The sequence below is a fragment of the Psammomys obesus genome, unplaced genomic scaffold (assembly GCF_907164565.1).
Source record: "Psammomys obesus unplaced genomic scaffold, mPsaObe1.curated_primary_1811, whole genome shotgun sequence".
In the NCBI taxonomy this organism is placed as follows: Eukaryota; Metazoa; Chordata; class Mammalia; order Rodentia; family Muridae; genus Psammomys; species Psammomys obesus.
The window spans coordinates 6,106,927-6,124,083 of NW_026590405.1; the positions used below are offsets into that span (position 1 = coordinate 6,106,927).

At 47.9% G+C, this 17,157-nt stretch overlaps 1 protein-coding gene across 1 annotated transcript in view; it reads right to left on the reverse strand.

The window, feature by feature from the left end:
• The window catches only part of Bltp3a (bridge-like lipid transfer protein family member 3A), a 51,582-nt gene that overhangs the window by 9,546 nt on the left and 24,879 nt on the right, over positions 1 to 17,157 (reverse strand). Inside the window, exons 4-16 of the mRNA XM_055607023.1 lie at positions 14,819 to 14,981; positions 14,684 to 14,722; positions 14,247 to 14,338; positions 10,997 to 11,186; positions 10,570 to 10,710; positions 10,048 to 10,218; positions 8,618 to 8,816; positions 6,531 to 6,617; positions 5,814 to 5,984; positions 5,378 to 5,517; positions 4,793 to 4,934; positions 4,195 to 4,388; positions 2,598 to 4,045 (exon numbers count right to left, since the gene is read on the reverse strand). Of these exons, the coding sequence (XP_055462998.1) occupies positions 2,598 to 4,045; positions 4,195 to 4,388; positions 4,793 to 4,934; positions 5,378 to 5,517; positions 5,814 to 5,984; positions 6,531 to 6,617; positions 8,618 to 8,816; positions 10,048 to 10,218; positions 10,570 to 10,710; positions 10,997 to 11,186; positions 14,247 to 14,338; positions 14,684 to 14,722; positions 14,819 to 14,981 (3,177 nt within the window). The remainder of the gene's footprint in view (positions 1 to 2,597; positions 4,046 to 4,194; positions 4,389 to 4,792; positions 4,935 to 5,377; positions 5,518 to 5,813; positions 5,985 to 6,530; positions 6,618 to 8,617; positions 8,817 to 10,047; positions 10,219 to 10,569; positions 10,711 to 10,996; positions 11,187 to 14,246; positions 14,339 to 14,683; positions 14,723 to 14,818; positions 14,982 to 17,157) is intronic.

Below are 17,157 nucleotides of genomic sequence, written 5' to 3' on the forward strand. Positions count from 1 at the left end.
ATGCAGCAGCTCAGAGCCACTTGCAAGTCCAGTTTCAAGGGATCCAACACCTTCTGACCTCTTCAGATGCTGTGCCCATGTGTTCAGACATAAATGCAAGCAAAGCACTCAACATTAAAATTAAGAAAAAGAAATACCTGGGCAGTGGTGGCACATACCTTTAATCCCAGCACTCGGGAGGCAGAGGACCTCGGATCTCTGTGAGGCCAGCCTGGTCTACAGAGTGAGTTCCAGGAGAGCCAGAGAAGTGCTGTCTTGAAAAACCAAAGTAAAATAAGATAAAATAAAGCTTTAAAAAGAAGAAAAGAAACAGGGAGGCCAGGAAAAGGCAAATGAAGGCCATCAGTGTGAAGGTATTCAAGAGTCTGTCCATCCTTTTCTTCTTCATCTCTCTTCTCCCTCCCTCCCTCATCTCCATCTAGAGAAGGGAGAGTTAGTGACTAGGAGCCTGGCTTTCACCTTTATCCCTCCACTCACAAGTTATGTGACTGACACAGGACTTTAATAAAATAGTAATAATTCATGTTCCAGCGGAGCCGTATGATCTTCGACAAGATCCTGCCTTGCCAAGCTGTTTCCTATGGAATGGGACACGGAATCAGTATGTGTCCCATGGGCCCACAAGAATTCAATGGGCAAATGCCACACTAAAGGCAGAAGCTGGCACACAGAGACCTTTAGACTAGTGTTATTACACCTCCCACCCCCTTTTGCATTGTGCGCGCTCACATGTATTCACGTGTGCTTACGTGTCTACAGACGCACATGAAGGCTGGAGGTCAGCATAGGTGTCTTCCTCAACTTCTTCACCACATTGTATTTTGGACAGGGTCTCTCAGCTAACCTCTCAACAACTTGGTTAGAAATGGTGGCCAGCAAGCCCAAGGCATCCTCCTGTCTCCTCCTCATTGGCGTTAAGACTGCAGGTGTGTGCCCAGCTTCCTTTTATGTTCACATTGGGGAAAGCAGCTAAGCCATCTCCCCAGCCTCCATGGATCCTTCTGAGGACTCCTTTCCTTCCTCCGTGGCTGCCCACCCTTGCAGGTACTTCACACACAGACATTAGAGACTCACAATTCGTATAGAAGGAGCTGGGGGGATGGTTCCTCAGCAAAAGCATCTGCCAAGCAAGTATGAGGACCAGAGCTCAGATCCCTAGAACCCACAAACTGCCAGTGGACATGGCACCCCTCCCATAACTCAGGCGTGGAAGGCAGAGACAAGCAAGCTAGCCAGCTACACTAAATGGACAGATGAGCTCTGGGTTTGCCCAAGATCCCACCTCAATGAGAAAGGTGAAGAGTAATCCAGAATGATTCCCAACATCAACCTAAGACCTCCACACAAATGCACACCCACATAAAAATGAGAAGAGGGCCTGGAGAGATGGCTCACTGGTTAAGAGCCCCGGCTGTTCTTCCAGAGGTCCTGAGTTCAATTCCCAGCAACCATACGGTGGCTCACATGCATCTGTAAACCCAATCCCAGGGTATTTGATGCCCTCTTCTGGCCTCCTTGGGCACTGCATTTTTATGCAGAAAAAAAATCCATACACAAAAATAAAGTTATTTAACAGAAAAAGAAAAGAAGCGCTACTTCTTGACTGTAATAGTCTGTGAGCCACCAAATGTCCCAGAGGAGACTTGCACGTGCTCCACTGTCTTTTCTAAAACCACAAAAAAACCTCAGAGAAAACCCATTGTCTTCCACCTTCTGAGGACGCTTCTGTGTTTCTCTTTCACCCTACTACACCTCTAACACGCAGCACAGGGCCTGGCACACAGTTAGATCTCAGCCTGTTTCCTCCTCTGTCCCTGACAGACACCAGTGTGGCGCTGCCACAAGGAGCAAGGGCAAAGGCCTGCTCTTCTGGTCATCGGATGAGCCCAAGAGCACAGCCTCCCTCGCTCTCACCAGAAATACAAAGGTCCATATGGGGATCAAATTAAACAAAGAAATCACAAGATAACCCACTGCAATGACTGTTACACCAAAGTCAGGCGCAGTGGCACACACCTGTAATGCCAAGACTCAAGAAGATGATGTCAGAAAACTGAAGGTTACATGAAAAAAAAAAAAAACCTGTTTCAGCACTAATAAAATTTTTGTTGCATTATGGAAGGAAGGAAAGGAGGGAGGGAAAAAGAAAGAGAGGCAGGGAAGAACAGAGAAGGAAGGAAAGAAGGGAAGGAGAGAAAGTTAGGAAGTTAGGAAGTCAGTCAGTCAGTCAGTCAGTTAGTTCTAGACCAATCTGGGCAATATCGTAAGACACTATCTTGTCCCAAAACACAAGCAAACACACAATATTTATTTAGACCAGGAGTTATGGCCTGGTGCTGGTGATAACAGTACTTGCCTAGCATTTCCAAGGCCTTGGTTTCCTTAGGAACAAGAACAAAATATGGGTGTCTGATATAGCCTAGTCTGTGCCGGTAATTGTGAGGCTACACACCCTAAAAAGCTACAGATGTTGACTTTGAAGCCTTCGCAGTCACCAGCCACGCTTTCTCTAAGAGTGCACATGGCAGAGAGCCGTGAGCCCAAAGGTCACAACTGGAGAAAGCAGCAGTGACTGAAGGAGGCCGAGGACCACTCACTTGGCAGGAGGCAGGGACAACATCTTGTGCATGGTGGAGGTCATCCGATCTCTACCCAAACTGAAGGCATCCCTAGTCAGGGACACAGCTTCCTTGGTGAGGTCCATGGTAGCATGAAGAGCCTCTTTTGTGGCATCCTTGGTCAGGTGAATAGCACTGGATAATTCCCCTTCAATGTTCCTCAAAGGTATGGGCTCGCCTTGTCCATTCAGAGCAGCGTCCCTATCAGCTGGGGACGTCAAGGCAGCTGGTGAGCTGGCGGTCTGAGCTCTGCTCAACTTCTTGGCCTGCAGAGACTCGACTGCCTCATGGCTCTTCCCTGCTGGCTGCTGTGCAAATGAACCAAAGTCCTGTAGCTCTCCATCACTATGCAGCCTTTCCTGGGATGCATCGAGGTTTCCAACACTGCTGTCCTTCAGGACCTTCTGAGGGCTTACTGGGCCCTGGTCTGAGGAGGCATCCGACTTCAGTTCCCGGTCCTCTGACGGAGAGAGCTCTGAGTCTATGAGGCTGGTGGTATCTGAGCCTGCAGAGTCGGCACCAGCAGTCCCAGGGGCAGGATGCATGAGGAGAGCCACCTCAGCACTAGGGAAGAGGACACCAATGCAAGCTGTCTGGTCCTGCAGGGGAGAGCCGGTCATGGCCTCCGTGTCCTGGGTCAGCTGCTCCTGAAGCCCCTGAAGCACCTCCTTGAGGCGGAGCAGAGCCAAGTACTGGTAGTGGTCCAGCCTGACTCTGACATGGGCAGGAGAGTGCACGAGCACATGGACATCGGCCACGTCCCCCAGCTCTGCCACGTGCCCTCTGTGCTCCGAGGCAGCATCACCCTCTCCCGGGAACGCTGGGACTGCTGCAGACCCCGAGAGGCTTTTCAAATCTCGTTCAGTCTTTGACCTCTGATGGGACACAGACTCGGGGGCAAGAGCTTCAGAGTGCACAGGACTGCCAAAACTGGCTGACGGTTTCAGCCTCCCCTCTGAGGCCAAAAGGAGCCGCCGTGCCTGGGCTTGCTGCCAGCGGAGAGGAAGGCAAGCCCAAATGGACAAGGGAAAGGGGGCCACAAAGTTCAGAGTATGGCCTTTGAGGTTTTCTGTGCCTTCAAAGTCCAAGCAGACCTGAGTAAAGTGCAAGGACCAAAGATCCTGGGATGCTGCAGGCCTCTGAGGAGGGACAGGGCTAGGCTGAGCTGGGTGGGAATCCATCTGGAAAGCATGATGCAGGAAGAGCATGTGCAGAAGGCTGAAGCCCCCCGGAGCCTTGGGAAAGTGACCATAACTAGAGCGGAAGAACTCGGCAGCAGCAAAACCCTGGAAGAGACTCTGGAGGTCAGGACAGGTGCAGTGTGGGGCGTGCCGAGTGTTGGTGGCAATCACGCCTGTCGTAGAAAAGACAAGCGCCTGGGGTCGATGCAGCTTCGCCTGCTCTCTCCTCTCGAGCGGGAAGCTCACCTTCAGAGAGAAAATGAAACACAGTTAAGGCCTCCGAGCAAGTCTGAGGCATCTAAAGCCGATTTTCTTACTTCCTTCAAGTGGACACAGCAAGAATGCAGACCAGAGCCTCGGAGGGCATGTAGCTGTGTCTACAGACAAGTCCCTACCTTCAACGAGAATGCATCCAGTCGAATGTCCAAGTGCTCATCTTTCTGCCTTGAATCTTCCAGCTTATAGATGGCTTTGAACTGCTCCAAGCTGCGGTATAAATCTAGACAAAAGAGGTTTCCCCAAAGCAAGCTGACAGGATCCACAGTAAATGCCAGGCCATTTAACTGGACGTAGAGGTTGGGGCAGGGAACTGGAAGCAGAGAAAACAAGGACCATCATCGACAGCGCAGCACAGACTGACTGACCATCTGACATCTTCCTATCACAACAGCAAAGACAACCCTGCACGCAGCACAGCTTTGCTTGTTTTGCTTTTGACAGGATCTCACGCCCTCCAGGCTGACCTCAAACTCACTATGTAGCCATGGATGATCCCGGAAGACCATCAACCTCTGTTAACCCTGCCTCCACCTCCCAGAGTGCTGAGGTTTTAGGTGAGCATCTCCACAATCGATCATGCATACTGGGCACGGCCCCATGGCAAAGTTTAACTCAGGCACACAAAATTAACTTAAACACAGACTATAACCAGCAGCCTCAAAGCTGACAAAGGTGACGGGCATCCACAGAGGGAACGGCCAGCCCGATGCTTACCTGGAAGCTCCTGATTATCCGGGAAGTAATACTCAGTGAACTGTACATGGACAGCAGCTACCTGAGCCGGAAGGTGGTGGCGTTTGCGGCTGCAGGAGAGCAGAGTGGACGGTTTCTTACTCGGCTGTCCAGCTGTGGAGACCTAAGTAACCACAAGTACAACTGAGCCTGTGTCACAGCAACCAGGGCAGACTGTGCTCCGAGGAACACAGCCATCCTCCCACAGCCTTCCCTGAGGGGAGCCCAGAGCTTTGTACACATGCTCCAGGCCCTTTCCCACGTGTTCTGCACTACCCCCAAGCTGCTGATCTTTTTGTTTGGGGGATGGGCTGGTCACAAACTGGAAGTGTAGCACAGGATGGCTGAAGTCCTACCTGCAATTTCAAACTAGTGGCTCAAAGACACCTTAGCCAGTCCAAGCTTGTTCTCAGCAGAAGGCTGTAACGCAGCACTCTGAGAACATGCCGAGGCCTTTCTCAGAGGCCATGCTCAACACAAACTGAACAAACTGTCCATCTACTCAGAAGTGGGGCCCGCAGGCCCTGGCTTCCACATCTTCATGTATGCTGTCCCCCATGCCCTCACCTGGTGGATGTCCAAGTCATCTACTCGCACAACCAGGCAGCTAGAGCGTAAGCGATTCCATGCTGGAGGCCCCAAGGCAGCCTGGTGGCCCAGGGCAGGGCTTTTGTCAAGAGGGCTCTTTCCAGGACCAGAGAAAGAGTCTACATAAAAAGGGAAAGAAGTAGCTACATTCATTGCTCATTATTAATAAAATTTAGAAAGTAAAACCCCAAGACATTAATACCATGAAGTAGCAAAGAGAGCGCAACACTCTGGGTGGGAACCCGGTGGCAGTCTCTGTATGTTCAAAGCCACTGCGGCCAACGGGAACTGGAGAAGAGAGCGCCGCTGGCATCACGCAGTGAGATACCGCTGGGTGAGCAGGCATGCACCGCTTCACCTCCACCAGCCATCTCCGCAGCCTCGCAGAAAGAGCCTCCACGTCCTCAAGACCTACCTGCTTTCTTCCGGAAGGGAGCCTCTACCCCCAGGTGCCATGATGGTCTCACACTGGTCTCCTCAAGCCACTTCTGCATCTTACTCTGAAACTCCGTCACCAGTTCCTGGGCCCAGTGGCCTCGGGTCTCCATGGCCTCACAGTGCCGCACCCAGTGCTTACAGCTGTCACCTTGGGATAGAGAAGGAAAAGGGTTCAGCCCAGTACTCCAACGTCGTCTTCCTGTCAGAGTTTAGAATTAAGCCGGGCATGGTGGCTCACGCCTGTGATCCCAGCACTCGGGAGGCAGAGGCAGCCTGGTCTACAAAGTTCAGGTCAGCCAAAACTACAGAGAGATATCCTGTCTCAACAACAACAACAACAACAAAAAAAAAAAAGAGTTCAGAATTAAGATCCCAACCACAACCCAGAATTTCCTGGGATAAGAAGAGTGGCTCCTGAGAACAGCATGCTCTTCCAAGCTTCATATACAATTCTCACTCCCTGGGGCTCCAAAAGGCCACTTTTGACTATGGGTTTCTAGGAAGGTTTAACCCTGGTGATCTTGAGGGGTCGAAAGACCACCCAGGTTTGCAGCTGTCTCTTATCAAGATATCCCCAGCACCCTCCGAACACAGGCAGCAACACCCAGCACCTTTTGCTGGCTGGTCAGGGTATGAACCGAGAAATCCACCTCAAATATCTGGAGCCATGCTCAAGGTGTTAAATTTCTCTAACCTGCCCGGTGGAAGGGATAGTAGTCGAACGCCATCTGGCGGAAGGTCAGCTGCATGGCACCACCCGTAAGTCTGTTTGCAGAGACGCCTGTGAAACAAAGAGCCAGGTGAGCAGCAGGGAGGGGCGGGGAGCCTAAGTAGCACATGAACCCCTAGGGGACTGAAGCCTGATCCTCTTGCAAGAGCAACCAATGTTCTTGACTGATGAGCCCTCATCTGTGCTTCCTATGTGAAAAATACATAAAGGTTCCTTTGTTGAATTTGTGGGTAAGAAACAGTAATTGTTTTAAATTAGCTATTTCGAAGCTATTAGTATTTAACTTAAATTTAAACCTATAATTACTAATAATTTGGGGGGGATTTTTGGTGATTTTTAGGCAAGGTCTCATGAAACTCAGGCTAGTCTCAAATTTACTACCCATAGCTACAGTGACCTTCAACTCCTGACCCTCTTGCCTCCACCTCCCAACGGCCAGAATTATACCTTGGACAACTACAACAGTGTGCTCTTTCTATTTGGGGAAAGGGTGCTCTTGAGACAGGGTCTTGCCACATGGCACAAGCTGAACTCAACCTCATGGCAGGGCTTCTGCCACAGCCTCCAGAGCACTAGGATCACGCGTGTGCACCACCACAACATCCAGCGCTCGCACTGCACTGAGGAGCCCCGGCTGGCCTCACACTCAAGAGGCCCATCTAGGATGGGCACTCACCACCACTCCAAGGCCTAAAGCAACACTGGGAAGAAATTACTGCACAAATAATTGTTTTAGTCATCACTTCCTCTGGTGGGAAAAGCCATGTTTACCTGCCATTGCTCATGTCCCCTCTAAAAATGGAAGTGGAGTCACTGAAGACCAAGGAACAGCAAACTAGAAAGGCAGTACTGTTTGGTGGCCCAGGAAGAAAAAGCAAGCGTGCTCCTCTGAAACTGAATCCTAGTCTCACTACAAAAGACAAATATGCAGCAGGAGGCGTGGCTAGCGCTACAGCACCTGCACAGCACCCACAACCCCCGGCACCACAAAATCAGTAAGTGAGGGGCAAACAAAGCGCAGGCTGCAGAGTTAAAATCCAAAGGGAAAGCTGCCACGTGTGAGCAGGAGAAAGCATGAGCAAGTAAAAGGTGCACAGACAGTGGTGAAGAAGCAGGCAGTGGTCTAGTGACTGTGACGGCTGCCAGCAGATTCTCTTACTTGAGCCTGACAATGGCTTTGAGGTAAATGAGCAAAGGCTGATCACACTCAGTTTCACAAATGAGGGTACTCAGAGAAGTGAAGCAAAAGGTTATTGATCATAGAGAAATAAGTCACTCTGAATAAATACAAATACAAATGTGTGATACTCTTTTAAGTATGCCACTGACGTCACTTCCCTACACATACAAACACGACATATATAACTGGGGGAAGGACTGAGACAGGGTTTTTCTGTGTAGCCCCAGCTGCACTAGGATTCGCTCTGTAGAGCAGGCTGGCCTCAAACTCTAAGAGATCCCCTTGCTACTGTCTCCCTAGTACTGGCATTAAAGCTGTGTGCCACTACATCTGACTATCGCAACACAGTATCAAAATGACTCCAAACTGAACATTCTGGTTCTGGGTGGGGCTGGAGGGCAGAGCATGGGTCTGTTTGGTATATACACAAGGTCTGGATTCAAGCCTTAGCTCCAAAGACAGAAATCTGAAAACTGAGGCTTCCTGTAACTGAATTTATTTTCCCTACAATTACCGACCAGTGGTTCTCAACCTCTAGCGAACACCAGCATTTCTCCAGAGACTTGGGGAGAAAAAGTTTCATGCCGATTGGGCTCGATCCTTGAAGGTCTGCAGTAGCACGGTGGGAAAAGGGCCAGCCATGTGTATACCGTGTGCCAGGTGGCTCCCCCACCCTCTAAGGGCTGGATGGAGGGCACCACTTCATGCCAACAAAGAGCTACCACAGGGGGCGGCCCCCAAGCAATGCCTGAGATTAAGGGAACTGACCAAGGCTGAATGCCAGTGTCTGCAGGAAGAAACCTTCATTCCAGGCTCTGCCCTCAAGATAGACAATGATGTACAACCAGTCAGCCTCAGGCCTCATAGGTACCTGGCTCTCGGGACTGGCTGTCATCACAAATATGCAGGTCCAGGCGGGAGATGAGGAGATGGTAGGAAGACTCTTTGACATCAAATTTCTCAAAATACTGGCTCAGGCGACTACTGCTGCTGTTGCTGTTGCCCTGGCTGCTACCAAATGCCTGAGCCCAGGTCTGTTGGGCACTGGGACTGGGAGCAGGTGGAGTGATCTACATGTAACAGAGAGAGAAACGTCAGTCAGGATCTGAAGGCTGCTCTACCCTGTCAATTCCCAGCACCCACATGGTGGCTCACACCTGTCTTTAACTCCAGCTCCAGGGCTTCTAACACCCTCACACAGACACACCTTCATGCAAAACACCAATGAATATAAAATACAAATAAATTAAATATTTAGAAAGAGAGACAGAGGTTGGGGAGGTGGCTCAGCTGTTGGGAGCACTGGCTGCTCTTCCAGAGGACCCAGGTTCAAATTCCTAGCACTCACATGGCAGCTCACAACTGTCTGTAACTCCTGTCCCTGGGGATCCAACACCCTCATACAGACATACAGGCAGGCACGAACACCAATGTACATAAAATAATTATTTAAAAAAGATTGAGTGAGGGGCTAGAGAGATGGCTCAGTGGCTAAGAGCACCGACTACTCTTCCAAAGGACCCTGGTTCAATTCCCAGCACCCACATGGCAGCTCACAACTGTCTGTAATTTCAGTTCCAAGAGATCTGACACCTTCATACTAATGCACATAAAATAAAATAAAATAAATTTTAAAAAAAAGAGTGAAAAAAAGACAGACAGACAGACATCAAGTCCAGACTCTGAGAGGCCCCTTCTGATGCTTTTTGTAAGCTCAGGTCCACATGAATAAATCCAAAATTTAACAGCATCCCTTCTACCTCATAACTGCTATCTAGATGCTCACTTAGCACCACCCCGAGAAAGCAACTCAGACTCCAAAAAGCCCACCCTCAACAAGTCTGGTAACTACTCAAGTGTGTCCTCAGGTTTGAGTTGCCCCCCTCGCTCTCACATACCAGGACTGGACTGACTTCAGGCACATCTAGAACGTCTTCCCTGAGTGCACTGTCCTGCTGGGTGGGCGGTGCCCCTTGTCTGTGCTCTGCGCCACAGGTTTTACCTGTTACAGCACCTGGCACACCACATATAAACAACTTGTCAACTGTCTGCCTTACAAGACAGCGCAAGTCTCAAGGGCAGAAGACAGGCTGACACACTTCCTTCTCGGAGGCTAGCACTCCATCTGACCTCCAGGAGGGACCCAGCGAACTCAGCAAACCGAAGAGGCACAAGATTTCTACTCAAAACTTTCCTCACCCCTCAGCAGGCCAAAACACCTTCACTGCCTGCAACATTGGCAGAAATTAGGGCTGATCAACTCCCTTGCCAGCCCAAGTAGATGTCCAGTCTGTCTCTAACCTGCACAGGCTCGGGAGCCATGCTCTTTCTCTGCTGGGCTGACTTCTCCATGGCCTCACTCAGCGACTCGGCATACTTCATCATTGCCTTGAGCTGGGAGTCAGTCAGCACCCAGAGCAGGTCATCCAGCAGGAACGTCAACTTGGAGGCAACCACATTGCAATCTTTGGTCTGAGGGACACAGAGAACATAGTTTAGCACCTTCCAACCAAGGCCTCAAAGAGACTGTGGCCTGGCTTCCTTGGCAGCCTTTCACCTTCCAGGAGGTGGAAAAGAACCACCAAGCACTTTGGAAAGCCTGTTTCTTACAAAATATCTCAGGTTTGAGTGATTATAAAAAGCACCAGCCAACCCGGAGATGCTCAGGCCAGTGTGCGCACGACAGGGATAGAAACTGTGGCTTGTAAAAGTACCAAACCGGACGATAAAAAGCTTTCCTCCCACTGCTGGGGCCAACAACAACGAGGGCAGTGGCGGATACCAACCTCCCGGCGTTTTCGTGGCACGGGAACGCATACTCACTCTTCTCTTGAGGGCTATTTGGATTCGGCCTTGGTTGGTAATGAGCCTCAGCGGGGTGGTAACTGGGTCCTGATCACCATTATCTGTGGCATCTGCCTCAATTCGAAGTGTCTGCCAAGTTATTTCCTTAAATGTTAAAACCTGGAAGGAGGGAAAGTAAAACCCCTTGATTCTGTGGATCAGATCAACCAGAAGACTGGAGAACTGAGGGACAAGGCGGGCAAGGGAGCTGCTGCTCTTCAACTAACCTCCCAACAACAGAAGGCAGTGGTCCAGATCTGTAACTGAGCAGTAACACTGGGCAGAAAGGACCCAGGTTTCCCAAGAGTGGGGACAGCACCATCCAACCAGGAATAGCATCTTTTAGGGGTTTCTCCTACTTCAAATCCCTCTGTTCACACAACCCCCAGAATGCTAACGCTGTTACCTCTCCTCGGCGGGGGTCAGTGATGCGGGTCAGACGCAGGTCACTCTGCTGCCAGCTGGGGTTGACACTGTAACCCTGGAGCTGCCACAGTTCAAACGAGGCATGGAAGGCCTTGGAGTGGATCTTGATGGTGATAGAGTTGACAATGATGAACATCCCCTCCACCACCTTCTCGGCAAAGCCATACTCACTGCAATGGATGAGGGTCAGTGATCAGAACCACAAGGCAGCAGACAAAACTGCTTATTTTTCTTTCTTCTTTTCTCCTTGTTGCTTTTTTACCCCCTGAATGTTTTGGTTGGGGTTTTTCTTAGCATTTGTTTTAATTCATGTTTATGTGTGTGAGTGTATTGCCTGCATGTCTGTCTGTACATCACATGCTTGTCCTGCCCAGAGTCCAAAAGAGAGAGTTGGGGGGCTGGAGTGATGGCGCAGAGGTTAAGAGCACTGACTGTTCTTCCAAAGGTCCTGAGTTCAATTCCCAGCAACCACATGGTGGCTCATAACCATCTATAATGAGATCTGGTGCCCTCCTCTGGCATGCAGGCATACATGCAGACAGAATATTGTATGATTAATAAAATAAATTTTTTAAAAAAGGGGGAGAGGGAGTTGGAGCCCCGAAACTGGAGTTACAGGTGATAACTGTTGCTGTGTGGGTGCTGAGGACAGAACTCAAATCTGCTAAAAGAACAGCCAGTGCTCTTAACCTCAGAGCCACCTCTCCAGCCTCTTCAAAGACACATAATTCTATAAAAAGGGAATAGAAATGTGAAAGACACACAGACAGGCCAGGGGATATCAGTGTCACTTCCGCTCAAGATGCTACCATCTCCACCCTACCTAGTATAGCCAGGATAGTTCCTTCCACTAGGAAGCCAGAAACATCAGAGAGAGAAGAGGCAGACGCCTGGAAGCACGCAGGCTACAAAACACACATTCTTGAGTCCCATGCTCGTCCACGATGCATTGGCCACCTTCACCACAGTCCGCCTGCTCTCTTCTCTGGCCCGTCCCACTTGAACAAAACAGTCTTCAGAACATCATTTCTTTCCTTTTTTACTTTTATTTGCATTTATTTCCTCAAGACAGGGTTTCTCTTTATGTCCATGGCTGGCCTGGAACTCACTCTGCAGGGCAGGCTGGCCTGGAACTCTGCCTCCCCAAGTGCTGGGATCCCAGGTGTGCGCCACCGTGCTCCGCTCTTATTGCTAACCTTTAAGGACTGGAGGGCATCCGAGGGGCTCAGTCTATTCAGAGGGGCTGGTTGTAAACTGCACTGTTGCCTTGGCCAAGGACTTATAAGCTAAAGCCAACTCTGGAATCACTTTTCATCATAATACCAAAAACAAACAAACAAACAAACAAAAACATTGTAGAGCTAGGTGGTAGCGCACGCCTTGGATCCCAGCGCTCTGGAGGAAAAGGCATCCAGATCTCTTGAGATCAAGGCCAGCTTCGTCTACATAGTGGTTCCAAGACAACCAGACAGACTAAAGTGGGGGAGGATATCTAGAAATTAAAACTGAAAGTTCACATTTATATGCAATTTAGCAACATAGGACTAATAAAAGTTCCAAGATCCCATAAAAATAGAACAAAATACACACAGTTCACAGAAAAAAACCACACTGAACCTCACACACAAATCAAAACTGCAGTGACCGTCTGGGGCGCAGCTACGTGGCAGACCACTTGCCTGCCATGGCACAAGCCCTGGGTTTGATCCATAATATGGTAACAACATGAAAGAGCTGTGGCTCATACCTGTGATCCCAGCACTCAGGAGGCAGAGGCAGGGGGATGTCTGTGAGTTCAAGGCCAGTCTGGTCTACAAAGCAAGTCCAGGACAGCCAAGGCTACACACCAAAGGTTTTCGAGAAACCCTGTCTAGAAGAGAGAGAGAGAGAGAGAGAGGTACACAGATCTCTGTGAGTTTGAAGACAGCAAGTTCTAGGCCAGCACATAGTGAAAACATGTCTCAAAAAGAGAAAAAGATAGAAAAGAAAAGAAAATTGAGAAGTTATATTCCATTACAAAAGGAAAAAGAAGCCCCATGAATCCCCACCTCCAAAGAAAAGCAGAAATGTGACTCTAAGACATGAGAAAAGTACATAAAATGTGAAAAGCAGATAAACTTTGGTAAACTGTTGGGAAGAATCTGAAAGTTTCTTCCAAAGTAAAAATCCCCCACACCATTATCATCTAAGCACATCCCTAGTGTTCATCCGAGACAAACACAAATTCATCTGAATGGGTAGTCACAAAACCCAAAGCGTATAAGTGATATGGCCATTAAGTGAGTGGAAAGCAGGGTATGGTGGCATAGCCTTAATCCCAGCTCTTGAGAAGACCAGGAGTTCCAGGCCAGCCTAAGCTACGCACAATGAATTCAAAGGCAGCCTGGGTACCTGGGAGCTGTCATGGGCTTGGGGGAGTGAAATGTAATGAAGTGTGAGTCAGTGCTAAGCTCTGTGCCCCTAAGTTCACAGCGCCGTTAGTAACACAGAATATGCAGGCACAATGTGGCATCTGGAACTTGCTTTCAAATCCTGGAGTGCACAGAAAGAAAACTGGCAAGATGTTGGTAATTGTTGAGGTTTGATATTTGAAACATGAGGATTTGATAGACTAGCCTATCTGCTTTAGTTGTATGTTTGACTTTTTCAGTAATCAAAGTTTTATTTTAAGCCAGGAAAAATAATTCCAGCATTCATAGGCTAAAGTAAGAATATCAGGAGGGGCTGAAGAGATGGCTCAGAGGTTAGGAACACTGTCTGCTCTTCCAGAGAGTCCTGAGTTCAATTCCCAGCAACCACATGGTGGCTCACAACCATCATATAATATGAGATCTGGTGCCCTCTTCTGTCATGCAGGTGTACAATCAGGCAGGACAGTGTATACATAATAAATAAATAAATATTTTTTAAAAATATGCTCATCAAAAAATAAATAAATCTTAAAAAAAAAAAAAAAAGAATATCAGGGGCCTGGAGAGATGGCTGCTCTTCCAAAGGTCCTGAGTTCAATTCCCAGCAACCACATGATGGCTCACAACCATCTATAGTGAGATCTGGAGCCTTCTTCTGGTGTGCAGACAGAACACAGTATACATAATAAATAAATAAATCTTAAAAAAAAAAAAAAAGAGCGTAAGTTTGAACCAGCCTAGCTACAATGTAAGACAATCCATCACTCAGTCAGCCAGTCAATCAATCCCTTGTCTTTACCTGGGTGCATAGGAACTAACCTCTGTCCTGAAGCAAGGGCAATGGGAGACTGCCCATTGGGGGGCCGCGGGCTCTCACAAGTCTTCATCTCCACCTCCACCTTATCCAGACACTGGAATAAAATTCATAGAGAACTGAGCTGCCACCCAGAACTCACACAGTGTCGGCGAGACAGCTGGACTGAGCTGCGGGCTACGCACCGCCACACACGCACCCTTCTAATTCCTGTCTGCGTCCCAAAGGAAACTTGCGAATAGAGCTTGAGCAGCAAAAAACATCCTTTAAAAAAACAAACGCAGGCGGCAGTTGTGCACACCTTTAATCCCAGAGCTTTGGAGGCAGAGGCAGGCTGGTCTCTGAGTTTGAGGCCAGCCTGGTCTACACTGTAAAGCCATTTAGAGAGACCCTGTCTCAAAAACAAAACAAAAGCTTTCTTTCAAGTAGAAAAGGCCATTACCAAGCAGATGGGATGTGTCTTCAACTTGGTCCACTGGATCTGAAAGAGAAAAGCAGACACAGGCTTGTGATGGCTTCCCTCCAGTAAACAAGCCTCCCGGCTCAAGACAGCAACAGCACGGGGACCCCATCTCACCCGGATGGAGGCCCTGTTGCAGTAGACCCTGGTGATGGCTAGCCAGGTGGGCAGTTCCAGCACATTCTGCAGCACCTCTTCGTCCAGCTCCAGGTTGGTCAGCTGACCCTCCCCTTTCAGAGTGCTCAAGTTGATCTTGTCTGGGGAAAGATTCTTAGTGAACCTGCAGAGAGGGACAATGAAACGTCATGGTTTCCAGGGCGAGGCCACAAGTTAGCACTGCTAAGCTAGTCACCACACAGTGACGGATAATCCTACAGGTCAAACAATTATGAAAATACCTAAGTAATTTAAAAAGATGGCCATAAAACAGAAGGGAAATGTATCTTACCAAAATAGATGAAACCATGATTAATCAACTTTAAAATGTTTAAATGGGATAAGTAGCACACCTGCTAAGACACAGTGGAATTTAGAAAGGGCTGCTGAATAGAGCAGCATATATAGGTCCTAATTCCACAATAGGGAATAGGGAATGTGTTACGCTGGGCAAGAGGTTTTCGTATGTTCATACAGGAGAACAGAAATTATGGGTTCCATCAAAACTAATAAAAATCAGATACGACAGGAAGACCACCTGAAGATCTTGGCCACACACAAGAAGAGAGAAATCAAGAAGACCAACCAAAAGAGGTAACATAAAGTGCTGATCCCACATATTCTGCGCCAGAAAGCTGAAGATGATGCTCCAACGTTATAGAGAGATATAACGTGACTGTTCAGGCAGCAAACTGTCTCTGTCAATTTTTTTATTTTTTTGGAAGCTGATAAGATGCACTTCCTATTTAATTTTAAATAATTAATTTTATTCCTTCTCAAATCTCGGTGGGATTGAAGACTAAGTAGTTACAGTTCCACAATTAAGCTTACGTTGTTTAGAATTTAAGAAAATGTTTTCATATAGGTAATACCAATAAGGATAAAAGTTAAGTTAGGTATAGAACTCTAAACTTATAGAGATAAAATAATCAAATGCTTTCTCCTAAGTTGCTAAATGCATATAACTAGACATTGCACATATAAATCTTACCTAATATTTTTCATAAATTTTATAATTATTTTTGTATTGAAAGAAAAGGAGCCTTTTATTGGACTTAAAGGGGGGAACTGTTGGTATTATGTTCTGGTGGCAAATGAGCCAACTGGGCAAAGAAAATGCACTCAATTCACCACAGACAGAATTCTGCCAAAAATGGGAAACTTAAATGAAGGACAAGTCCACCACACACAATTTCCCCTTGTTCATTCAAATGCTGATTTCTTTACCCCACTATCTGGTTTCAAGCTGGACACTGCATTGTGATGTTTATTTTAAGTATCACCTGTCTCAGGTTTGTGTAAACATGCCACCATTTGTTCTCTGTATGGTCAATAAAACAACCAGCCACAACGCTGAGCAATGGAGAGAATAGAGTGGGACATCCTGGTCTGGAAGGGAGGAAAAGGAAGTGAGCAAGAGAGATTGGCAAGACAGGACTTGGAATGAGGAGGAAAGATGAATGGGCCCTAAGATGTGACTAAAAGCAAGAATAATGGGTGAAATCTGAATGGGAGGAGGCTACGCGGGCTTGGAGGTTAGGACAGAGGAACTACTGCCCAGCATTGTGCTCTAGGTTAATTAAAGAAATCAGTCTCTGTGTGGTGATTAGGGTATACAGCTGGTGTAGGAATAACCACTGCTTAAAAGATAAATCAATAACAAATATTAATATCCAACAACAAAACATCAAAAAACAAAAAACTGTGAAAGGACAGCAGATGCCCAAAGAGGCTTTATCTGACACTCCTTTATTTGCTTGACGAACAAACACACAAAAGGGGAAAATCACATTTGGTCCCTTCTCTGAGTATCCACTAACTAACTGCACATCTAAAGAAAAGATCACAGCACACAAGCACACTCGGGAAGCCTGTCTCTAGAACCAATTTAGCTCCTAAGAAAATCATTTACTAGTGCACTGTCAGGAACTGGGCCCTTCGTGACTTTCACGGCCCGGCAAAATCCCCCACTCATGAATGTCACATGTTAATCTCACTGCTGTGATTGTCCCTGAGGACGTAAATACATGTGAAACCCATTCTCACCCACAGTTACGTCCTTCCAGCAGCTTCAGCGAGCCAAGGGCAGGTTTTCCCTTTAATTTCACAATGGAATAGAACAAAAAGAAATTCTCAGATTTTAACATACAGGCTGAATGATTTTAATTCAGTGTGCGTGTGTCTGTGTGTTGCTGGGAACTGACATCAGCCTCATACATTCTGAACACTACATCCCAAGCCCTTAAACAGGTGGTGTGTGTGTGTGTGTGTGTGTGTGTGTGTGTGTGTGTGTGTGTGTG